The 12,266-nt window shown below is 34.7% G+C and overlaps 1 protein-coding gene across 3 annotated transcripts in view; it reads left to right on the forward strand.

Moving 5' to 3' along the window:
• The window catches only part of LOC126715376 (nuclear pore complex protein NUP205), a 44,788-nt gene that overhangs the window by 14,006 nt on the left and 18,516 nt on the right, over positions 1-12,266 (forward strand). For 2 of the 3 annotated variants that reach the window (XM_050415952.1, XM_050415950.1), the window contains exons 8-18: positions 77-199; positions 289-516; positions 3,976-4,065; positions 5,107-5,268; positions 6,063-6,179; positions 6,288-6,494; positions 8,547-8,648; positions 8,791-8,922; positions 11,248-11,378; positions 11,477-11,596; positions 11,888-12,011. In XM_050415952.1, the coding sequence (XP_050271909.1) occupies positions 77-199; positions 289-516; positions 3,976-4,065; positions 5,107-5,268; positions 6,063-6,179; positions 6,288-6,494; positions 8,547-8,648; positions 8,791-8,922; positions 11,248-11,378; positions 11,477-11,596; positions 11,888-12,011 (1,536 nt within the window). The remainder of the gene's footprint in view (positions 1-76; positions 200-288; positions 517-3,975; positions 4,066-5,106; positions 5,269-6,062; positions 6,180-6,287; positions 6,495-8,546; positions 8,649-8,790; positions 8,923-11,247; positions 11,379-11,476; positions 11,597-11,887; positions 12,012-12,266) is intronic. The other variant, XM_050415951.1, reaches the window with a different exon arrangement.

Consider the following 12,266-nt stretch of genomic DNA (forward strand, 5'->3'; position numbering starts at 1 on the left):
AATTTGATTTACATGTTCTCACGCATTTATATACTTTTACTGTTTTATCACATAATACTATTTGTTGTTGATGCAGATTACGTTTAGCCTTCTTTTTTCTCTTGTCATCGCTTTCGTATCAGATGCTCTGAGTGCAGCACCCGATAAAACATCCGTTCTCTCCAGTGATGCATCTTTTAGGCATGAATTCCATGAAATTGTAAGATGAGAAATCTTGGTGGTTTGTTTTTTACTCGATCTCTATTTTTGCAATGATTCAGAAATTACTCATGATCATGCATGGTTTAGGTGATGGCTGTTGGAAATGATTTAAATGTTGAGGGCTTTGTTGACGGAGTAAGGCTTGCTTGGGCCGTACACTTGATGTTAATCTTAGACGTGATTGCTGCAAGGGAGTCTGTTTCAAATGCTTCATCAAATGATTTAGGTTACCTACATTCGTGCTTGGAAGTTCTTTTCTCAAACAATGTCTTCCAGTCATTATTGGAAAAAGTTCTTCGAACTGCGGCTTACCAGGTTTATTTGTAATGTTACTTTTTTCCTTGCTAAATTTTTACAAATTTGACATTTTCTTAAATGTGGTACTGGTAATATTAAGGCTCTATGTTTCAGAGTTAGTTGTGTTTTCCGAATGAAAACATTTTCAGGGAAAACTGCTTTTTTTTTGGTGTTTGATTGTGTTCCTAAAAATGCTCTAAAAAACATTTTCCAACATTTGACTCATACAAAAATCACAAATTTTCCTATATTATTTTATATGAATATTAAATAACAACTTTAATTCACCACTATAAGATATTAATACAGAACTACTAAATTCAACCTAAAAAATAAGAAGAATCAAAATAAAATAGCTATATTATTTTATATGAATATAAAATAACAACTTTAACTCACCACTATAAAATATTAATACAGAACTACTAAAATCAACCTAAAAAATAAGAACAATCAAAATAAAATAGCTAAAAGTTATTCTTATAAATTATTGAAAATTTTACTTATAAGCACAATCAAAATAAGAGTGTGACAACAAAAAGCAAAATACAAAACAAAAAAATTTAATAAAAGTATCAACTAAACAATAATTATCCATTGCCCATCCAATCTATTAATTTTGGGTAGGATCTAACTTGCCCACGTGCTCGATACACATTAATATGCACTTAAATAGTTGTTTTTGTCTGACTTTTAAAAGTTTGGGGCTGATTCTTGAAGTTTTGGGAGGTATTTTCGTCATTTCAATGGGTTGGGGGTATATTTATCATTTTGGTAGTTTTAGGGATTATTAAGTCTTGTTGGTGGTTTGAAGGTATTTTGGTGGTTTTGGAGGTTTCAAGGTTAGTTTGGTCATTTCAAAGGTTTCCCGGGGGTGGGGTTATTTTTGTCATTTTTGAGGTTCTGAGGATGTCTCAATTATTTTGAAGGTTTCGAGGGACATTTTTGAGGTTTTTAAGGTATTTTGGTCATTTAAGAGATCCAGCTGTATTTTATCACTGTAGAGGTTTTTGTGGTATTTTGGAGAGGGAGAGAGACGGCAAGGTTTTGTTCCTCAAGGCTTAAAACATTTTACTCTCCTTTGATGAGCATCAAAAGGATTAACATCAAGCTCTTATCTCTTGGCACTGGTGATGGATGAGCTCACTAAGTGCATGCTTGGCATCCTGTTAAACCATACTTTTTCAAAATACAACATTTATACCATTTTTAAAAATTGAAGAATAAGCTGTATCATATCAATTGGAGTATTGGACATTGGGGTAATGGAGCTGTTTGGAGTACAGTTACTTTGCGTCTATTGTGGATGGTTTGAAGGTTTAGAGAGGCCTTCTACGGAGCTGAAGCTAGTGTTTTACCGTTTTTGTGTTCTATATGAGTGGATGGCTGTGTTGTCCACCTTCTCCTCTCCCTCTTTGCTTTACTTTCACTAATAGTTGTTCTATGGCTTGATTGTTTCTTTCTCTCTTAGCATATTCCTTGTATTCTGGGTTTCAACAATAAATATTATTATTCATTAAAAAAAGGCACTAAATTGATCTAAGAAGTCTCTTGGCTATGCTTTTTGCAGATTTAGTTTTAGTGGATGAAATTAAAGGTGGGTATTAAATTAAAAAATGATTGAGACACTCTAGAATCTAAAGGTTCATGTCCCAACTAAGGTATCTTTTTTTACTTGGACTTTTGTGATGGGTAAGATTCTTACATTGAATAACTTACACTGTTGAAGGGTTATCATGATTGATTGGTGTTACATGTGCAAGAACAATAGGGAGAGTGTGGATCATTTGTTGCTTCATTGTAAGTTTGCTAAGGAGTTGTGGTCTTTTGTATTCTGTTTGTTTGGGGTGCAGTGGGTGATGCCAAGGAGGGTGCGTGAAGTGTTGGAGTCTTGGGGGTGGGTGGCATTTGGTGGGCTGTTTCATAATGCCTTATGTGGACCATTTGGAAGGAGCGTAATAAGAGAGCTTTCGAAGACTAAGGAGCACAACAGAGCTGAAGTCTATTTTTAGGGGGTCCTGCTTGAATGGATGGCTGTTCTTCCAGGCCATTTTCTCTCTTCTTATTTATATTTTACTGATCGTTGTATTGTAGCTTGAGAATGTCCTGTAGAACACTGCTTGTGTATTGCTAGGCATCCCTTGTTTGATACATAATAGACTTTTATTTACTTATCCAAAAAAAAAAAAGTAGGACTGAGATAGAGATATATGGAATGTAAGTTTAGTAAAAAAAGAAACAGAGATGAAGGGGCCGTAACTTGTAAGGCTGATATTGAAGAGATACAAAAATGAGAGAGAGAGAGATACAGCTTTCAATATCTTTTTTTTTTTTTTTTGGATAAGTAATGAATATTTATTGAGAACCAAGAAAAGCCTTATGTTCATGATGATGAACACAGAGGGAAAGAATTACAAAAGTCTCAAAACGGTAAATCTAAGGGAAACTTGAAAATCTAAAATAGAAATACATTGTGTAAAACCCCAAATCCAGGACCAATCAAAGTGAGTACGAGCAAAAAGCACTTTCAATTGATCTGATGAGCTTTACCTGTCTTCAAAGGTACGACTATTCCTCTCCTTCCAAGCAAGCTACATCAAACAAGCTGGCACCATTTTCCATATATCTGAACCAAACTTACCAAGCTAGTTTCTCAAGCTGGCACATTCCCCGGCAAAACCCTTTGAATCCCAAACATTTGAAGTGCAACTCCCCAAAAAGATGGAGAGATTGAAGAGGATGTGAATCATAGGATAAGAACAAGGTGTAAGTATGAAGTGGAGAAATGCATGAGGAGCATTGTGTGATCGTAGGATAATTATTTTATAAGACTACTATAAAACAAGTTATGCACTATACCTATCCAAAAAAGAAAAAAAGAAAAAGATGACAAGCTATGCTCTATGGTACTTGATGTTGGACTGTTAAGCACCAACATATTCATAAAATGAGTGTAGCTGAAATGAAAATGTAAATATATGGAAAGATAAGATTCATAATGATGAACTTTTCTTAAAGACATGGGTGGCCTCTATTGATGAAAAGAGTCATTTGGGATGGTTTGGTCATGTTTAGGGTAGAGCGATTAATGCACTGGTTCTTATGCAGCATTTCTTTGGGGGTTACTGTTTGATCTGGTTTCATGTTATCTCATAGTTCCCATTATATAGTTGGTCAACGTTTACAATCATTGTAGCATGCATAGAATGAAATGTAGCAGGTTTATATCTTTTTACCTATCAAAAAAATAATCTGGTTTCATGTCTTTACTTTGTTCTGATGTTGCACACATTAATAACTCGTATATTTCCCCTTCCAGAAAATTGATTGTTATGTTATTTCATGTCCAGATTGCTGTAACATTTTAATTTAACTTGATCTGAATAAGTAATCAATTTTAAGATTGTACCTTTGTAATTTGTCTCTCATTGGCATGTCATTAAGTCTGCTGTGTTGTTTGCTTTGTAATTTATACAGAATGATGACGAGGATATGATATATGTGTACAATGGTTATCTGCACAAGCTAATTACCTGCTTCTTGTCTCAGCCACCTGCCAGAGACAAGGTCAGTTTGATATCTATATATTTATACACACACATATATATATATAATATGTGTACGTATTCTTTTCTCTCTTAAATATATGGCATTATGATAGAGTGAAAATTGATTGGTTGACATGTCATTTCTCTACCAAATGATGATTTCAGTGACTAATTTGCCTTCTATATATGTCAGTTCATCTGAATAGTGTAATAGAGTCTATAGAGATTGCAACTTTAGTATGTCAAACTATTGCGGATTCAAATAGCTTGTGGATGATGATGACGATGACGATGACGATGACCAGATCTTTATTGCATGATTGGCTTTATATCTTTTGATGGCTCCTACCATTATTATTAGATTCCATGAAGCAGGGTTTTGAGTTGTGCTTGAACAGCAGGTGTTTAGACAATGAAGAACCTATTTTATACATTGGTTTGAAATAAAGAATTGTGAGCTTGGAATAATGTTTTTAATTTTTGTTGTTTACTTGTTTCTTTAATAAGAATTTGTGTGTATGCAGAAAAAAGCTTAAAGAGGTGTATGAATTGCATAATTTTTTTTTACTGGAAACAGATTAATTTCCATTTCTGGGGAATTGGTGAGACTGGTGGGCAAGCATTATAACTAATTCTTTCAGGACAGCTTGTAGGTTTTGTTGCTTTTGGTCGTGGATTTCTTTTCTTTTAGTGGTGGGGGTTGCGGTAAATTCCTTTTGAACTTGAGATGATAATCGTTTGCAAATTGCTTTCTGGCACTTTTCTCTATCTATTTTAGTGGCTGATAGACTTGAATAATTTTAGCTGGGTTTCCTTTGGAATAGAATAATCTTAGGGGGGTTTAAAAAGATTTAGTCTTTTGCACAAAATAGACCTAAACAAGGGACCTAAGCTGTCTTGGTTCAAAATTAACTTGTTGCTGCATCACTCTTTCTTACTTTTGTGCATATTTAACTCTCTTCCTTATAACATGTATTTGATTCCCTAGTTATCATTGGTCTTTCTCTGGCTTCAAGCATGTGTTCTTTCTGTACTTACGGTTCTGTATACTTTTTCACAGGTGAAAGAATCAAAAGAGAAAGCCATGAGCGTGCTTAGTCATTACCGGATGGCTAGCTCACATGATTTTTCACATGATGGCAACTTGAATTCTCAACAAGCCATTGAAACTGGCTCTTTAACATTTGTCTCCCTCCTAGAGTTTGTGAGCCAAATTTATCAGGTTAGTTTGAACTAAATTAAATCACTTTGAATCTTCCAAAATAATTGCTTGTTTAATACACCAAAGTAAATTATATAAATGTGAAATGAATCTCAAAAATCCCAAGTGACATGTTCTAATTGGAAATTGTGGGATCTAGTTAGCTCAATTGGTAAAGTCTCTGGTTATCAAATAAGAGAATCATCATGGAGCGGATGCCATAAGTTGAAATTCTATTGTATCTATATTTAAAAAAAGGGTTCTAATTGGAAATTAAACATTTATAGTTATCTTCTGTGTGTAGGCAAATATTATTCTGAAAAGGCTGTCTAGATTGAATTTTCTGTGTAGGTAGATCTGTTTTTTTTTTTTTTTTTTTTTTTTTCAAATCATTATTTAGATCAAACCAAATGATATTGCTTGTTAATCAGAATATATAGATGAATAATGTACTCCCTCTGCTTCATTCTGTTCTAGTCTATAGCTTTTTGGGATATTCCAAAATTTTTGTACACTTTCTAGAAAGAGTGTGCACTGTTTTTGACTTTACTAATTTACCCTTGAATTCAAAAACAACCATAGTTCATAGACATGAAAAAGAAAGGGTAATTTGGGAAATAGTTCTATTTGAAAGTAAAATCATTAAATGTATTGTCCCCTTAAAAATTTGGAGTTATGAAGGACCAACAAACTGGGATGAAGTGTGTGATTTCATTTTTTGCCCACCTTTGCTAAAAATAAGAATGATTTACTTTTTTCTATGAATTTTTCTGTAGTATAGCTTCTTATGCTTTTGTTAATTATATTATTATCAGAAGGAACCAGAGCTCTTGTCTGGCAATGATGTTCTGTGGACATTTGTAAATTTTGCTGGAGAGGATCATACAAATTTTCAAACACTTGTGGGTTTCTTGAATATGCTGAGTACCTTGGTATGTGAAATGAATTTCTTTATTCTTCATAATCCTGTAATCGGAGAATTTTCTATATTCATTATGGTATATCTGTTTTGATTTTTCATGTTCTGATGTTACCTCTAGGCTTGTAGTCAAGAAGGAGCTTCAAAGGTTTTTGAGTTACTTCAGGGGAAGGCATTCCGGTCTGTTGGGTGGAGCACTTTGTTTGATTGCTTATCAATCTATGATGAGAAGTTTAAACAGTCCATTCAAACTGCTGGTGCAATGCTACCAGAGTTCCCTGAGGGGGATGCAAAAGCACTAGTTGCATACCTGAATGTTCTTCAAAAGGTTCTTACTTGTTCGATATTACGATTTTATCAGCCTTTTGATTTTTTTGCATTTCTTTGGATGTTTCTTTAAAAGATGTTCCAAAATTTCCAAGCAATCTAACTCTGTAAAGCCATCTTGTGACTAAACTTGGTTTTCTCTACATGAGAATTGGCGTTGGAGGTTTGGTGATAAATTCCACTTGAGATGGTTTGGCCATGTTTAGAGGAGAGAAATTAATGCACTGGTAAGGAGTGAGTTGACTCTATCTAAGAGAAGAATATAGAATATAACTTTAGATAAAATAGAATGGAGGAAAAGATACATGTGGCTGACTCTATCTAATATGTTGAGGATTCATAAATGACCCCAAAAATTTGGAATTAAGGCTGCTTGTTGTTGTGGGGGCTCAATTCCATGTTCTTGTGTTTTTCTTGCTACTTTTGCAGATACTACTTGTTCTAATTCACTTCTTTTCCTTAATTTTTGGACTTTTGGAAAACTTATGTGTTGATGCATTGAAGCTTTTTAATTGCTTGTTTGTGTTTTTATAAAATAATTTTCCATCCACATAAGGTGCGTGATTGCCTCCATTTTGGTGATTTCCTTAGACATTTTACACAAATCTATAAATTGCGATGTATTGTCTAACATTATGTATATTTTTTAATACATCGATAGTTATTTGTATGGGGATTTGACTCCTGGATGTCTTTGTAAACACCAAGAGGTGTCACTTGAGCTACGTAGCTCTTGGGAGCATTATGCATATTTATAATCATTAGTTTTTAAGAGAGAAATTATACTTTACCTCCCTAAACTATGATCCCTTTTACACTTACCCCTAAACTATAAGAATGCACACTTACTCCCCTAAACTATACCCCATTTTACACTTACTCCCTTAAACTATGAGAATGCACACTTTGGCCCCCTAGACTATAAAACCCCTTTTATACTTACCTCTCTAAACTATGACCCCTTTTACACTTACCTTTTAGACTATGAGAATGCACACTTTCCTAAACTATTACCCATGGGATGGAGTGTAAAGTGTTACATGAGTTATAGTTTAGAGGGGTAAGTGTTACTTGAGTAATAGTTTAGGGAGATAAGTGTACACTCTCATAGTTTAGAGGGGTAATAGATTAGGGGGGTAAAGTGTGCTTTCCCATAGTTTAGGGGGGTAAGTGTAAAAGGGGTATAGTTTAGAGGGTAAAATGTAATTTTCCCTTTATGTGGATAGTAGCTCATGGTCAGATTCTAATTTTGGATAACCTTATGCTCTGTGGTTGCCCTTTGTCGAATTGTTGTTGTATGTGTTGTTGTAATGAGGAATATGTGGATCAACTGTTATTTTTTTGTCCGATAGCTCATTCTTTGTGGACACATATGCTTAGGTTGTTTGGGATCGATTAGGTCATGCCAGGTTTAGTTGTGGACTTATTATTTTGTTGGTATCATTGGCTTGGGAAGCATAGTTCTGATATTTGGAATTTGGTTCTAGGCTATTTAATGTGGACTATTTGGACTGAACGGAATCAGTGTTCTTTTGAGGATAATGGGAAATTTGTGGTTCAGTTATTAGATTTATGCCAACGGACCCTCTTTGATTGGTCTCGTTGTTGGGGTCTCTCAAATTGTTCTACTCTTGTGGATTTTCTTTTGTCTATTAGAATAGCTTAGTGGCTGTTTGTGTCTTTTTGTTTCTTATTACTCTTTGTTCACTACCGTGAACTCTTTGTATTTTTCTTGCTATTCCTTTTTCAATAATATTTTCTTCTTACTTATCAAAAAAAAAAAAAATTGTAATTTTCCCTTTTGAAGAAAATCACCCAGACCCTGCAAAAGCAGGAGCATTGTACATTGGGTATGGGCTTTTTAGTTGTTGAGAAAAGCAGTGGAATGGGTAAATGAATCTGAAATATAAGCTGAAGAGGTTCTTAAAAATGTTTTACAATATGTTAGGTTCTCAAATGTTAGCTTGTTGGTTAATGAGTCATTACCTTTATCTTCTCCCTTCCAATAGAAAGGAATAACTGCATTTTGATGCTGACATGGCATGTGATACAGGTTATGGAGAATGGGAACCCCATCGAAAGGAAGAATTGGTTTCCTGATATTGAACCATTATTCAAGCTGCTTAGTTATGAAAATGTGCCTCCGTATCTGAAGGTTGACATCTGTAGTTTTATATTGCTTTGGTGAAGAGTATCATGGTATAACATTTGCAGCTTCTTGTCTCTGTTGGAGGATAGAAGCTGCAAGTGAAATTCTATTCACTGTTTTTGACCCAGAATATCACATGCTATTACAGGGTGCTTTGCGGAATGCAATAGCTACTTTTGTTCGTGTCTCTCCTGTTCTAAAGGATACGATTTGGAGCTATCTTGAGCAGTATGATCTACCAGTGGTGGTTGGGAAGAGTGCACAGCCGATGTCAGCACAGGTTAGTATGTTTGAATGGTGTCCATTCTTTAAGTTTTATATAGCTAATTGACCACGATGAAACCTAGTGCATTCGGATTGAGAAATTGAGATATTATTCTTAATAGAGGTTTTTATACGTAAAAGAATTTTATTGAGAATGAGGATTTACCTCATGTACACAGTGTCTATATCATTAGGTATCCTAAAGAATTAGAACAGAAGTGAATTACATACGCAATGACAGAGAGTCAATGAAATCTACAAAAGAATGAGTTGCACTAGGACCAACGCATGATATCACTCAAACAATGATCTATTGAAAAAATTCTTTGAATGAACCACCCAGTTTTTCACATTATCAAAAGTGCAATAATTACTTACCCTCCATAAAGTCTGTAACAAGCATAGAGTGGCTAAGGAAGGCAATGGGATGTTTGGTATTCAGTCTTATTATGGGGTGTTGAGAGGTCCAAGGGAGATTTCTTTTCCTTGGAGAGGGATTTGGTGTGCTAAAGCACTGAAGAGGGTAGCTTTGTTTGTGTGGACTGCAACCTGGGGAAGATTCTGATTAATGACAACCTTGGAAAAAGGGGTATCATGTTAGTGCATTGGTGCTGTATGTGTAGGCATAGTGGGGAGTCAGGGGACCATGTCTTACTGCATTTTGATTTTGCTAATGCACTTTGGGGCTATGTCTTTGGTCTCTTTGGAGTTAACTAGGTGATGCCAAGTAGAGTAACAGATCTTCTAGTGGGTTGGTGGAACTGGTTTGGGAAACGCTCCTCTGTTGTGTTTGATATGGCTCTTGTGGTGGGAGCAAAACTTCGGTATGTTTGAAAATTTGGAAGCGTTGGGAATGAAGCTGAAGCTTTCATTTCTTAGATTACTCTGAGGGCGACAGTCATGGGTCTCAATGACAGTGTACCCCAACAGAATTTACCGATCCAATCCCTTTTTCTGCATAATTTGTTTTTTATAGAAAATTTTTAAGCTATCTCGTCTTTTGTAACTTTTTCAAGGCTGTTTCTTTGCAATAAAATTTATTACTTACATATAAAAAAAAAAAAAGAATGCAGGGGTTGAATTCCACACAAAAGAATTGTCTTTGCCAAACTAATTCCTCCAACCAAATAAAAGATCACCAACACTTCTTTCCAAAAAACGGAGAAAACATAATTCCATACCATTTGCTATATCACAATCTAACAATAAGTAGTTCATAGACTCATCGCTGCACCTACACATGCAGCTCCAATTTATTAATGTAAGCCCTGTCCTGATAAAATTATCATATGTCAAGATATTACTAATGCAGCTCCAATCTGTTTTTTATAGTAATTCATTAAGCTATCTCGTCTTTTATAATGTTTTTGAGGCAATTTCTTATAAAATTTATTACTAATAGAAAAAGAAAAATAATAGAGGGGCTGAATTCCACACAAAAAAATTGTTTTTGCCAAACCATTCCAACCAAACAAAAGATCACCAACACTTCTTGGTAGGGCCCGCTGGATTTCAGATACGGATAAAACATAAGTTCCCATTATTGTTTCCTATATCACAATGTGACAAGAAGTGGTTCATGGACTGATCTACACTTGCAGCTTAAATTTACTAGTGTGAGCCCTGTTCTGATGAGATTATCATATGTCAAGATCTTACCCCAAGCTACTTTCCAAACGAAGAAAGCGACCCTTCTTGGTTTCTTGGAACGTCAAAAACTCTTCCATGGGAAACTTACAACACTTGGGCCTCTCAATGTCTCATAATAGGAGCAAAAGTCATCTTCCTCTCCATACTACATGGCAATGACCTGCCTCCACAAAAAGTCATCTTCCCCTCCAAAGCGCCATGACCATTTGGCCAAAAGGGCTTAGTTGGCTGTGCCCACTTTTCTTACCCCCCCAAGCCTCCACTTGCTGAAATGCATAGAATATTCCAATCCACAAGATGGAATTTAACTTCATCACCCTGCTCTCTCTGCAAGTTTCATTGTAACCTTTCTTAGTCTATTCGATAGAGATAAGTAGTACATTGAGGGACCCAATAGCATATTTTCTACATAAACTACGGCCATGGACATGTGAACTATTTTACAAGGAAAAGGTGTGTTTTGATGTTAATTTAAGGGTTTTTAAGAAACCTCTTATCTGCTAAAGGCCTTTTAATGTTAAGTTATATAAGGGTTTTTAAGATATTAAAAAAAGTTAATATAAGGGGTTTTAAGATGTTATTTACATTGTGCTGTAGAATCCAGTTGGAAGTACATCAACTACTGCCATAGATGTGAATTATTTTACAAGGAAATGTGTGTTTGAATTTTTGTTTATTTAAATTTTTACAGGTTTATGATATGCAATTTGAGTTGAACGAAATAGAGGCAAGGAGAGAACAATATCCTTCAACAATATCTTTCCTCAACCTGTTAAATGCTCTTATTGCTGAAGAACGAGATGTAAACGATAGAGGGCGTAGGTACTGATTGTTGGTTGCTTTTTGTTGTTTTGTATTCTAATATCTTGATCCTTCATATCCACTCTAATATTTGATGATTTCATTTCTTTTTCTGGCAGATTCATTGGCATCTTCAGGTTCATATATGATCATGTCTTTGGGCCATTTCCTCACAGAGCCTATGCAGATCCTTGTGAGAAATGGCAATTGGTTGTCGCGTGCCTTCAGCATTTTCATATGTGAGTATATCTTGTAGTTTCATTTTCAGGTGTTGGCATCTGATTGGGTTTCTTTGTTTCTTATGTATTAGTTACTTAAAAAAAATAATTTAAAACGCATTCAACTTATTAACCTCATTATTGTTTTGTAATTGGCATTATCTGATTAGTATTTAAGGCCTGTCCCGGTGTTAAATGTGAAGGTTTATTTTGATTGACCATCTTCATTCAAATTTTGAACTTCATGGGGTATGATCTTGGAGTTGTTTAGATGGTAGAGAAATTTGAATATCAAGCTGAAATCCAATGCAGGATACTGAGTATGTACGATATCAAGGATGAGGATATTGACATTGTTGCTGACCTATCTCAGTTTTCGACACCAACCCAACAATCTCCACTTCAGATGCAGCTTCCTGTCTTGGAGTTGCTGAAAGTATGTGTATTATTGTTTTGTTTGTAAGCTGGCACTATAGATTGAATTTCAAAGCAGCAGCTGCATGAAAAAGAATCAGTGTGTTATATGAAAAAGAATGCGTTGATTACATGCTGGAATAAAAATCTGGGATTTGATTCACTTAATTAAATATTTAATTATGCCTTAATCAACTTGATTATTTTGTCAGTCCTTGTTTAGAATTTTTAAGATTTAGATTTTTTTAAAGAAATATTTTCAAATATAAGTTATTAG

The sequence above is a fragment of the Quercus robur genome, chromosome 2 (genome assembly GCF_932294415.1).
Source record: "Quercus robur chromosome 2, dhQueRobu3.1, whole genome shotgun sequence".
NCBI lineage: Eukaryota > Viridiplantae > Streptophyta > Magnoliopsida > Fagales > Fagaceae > Quercus > Quercus robur.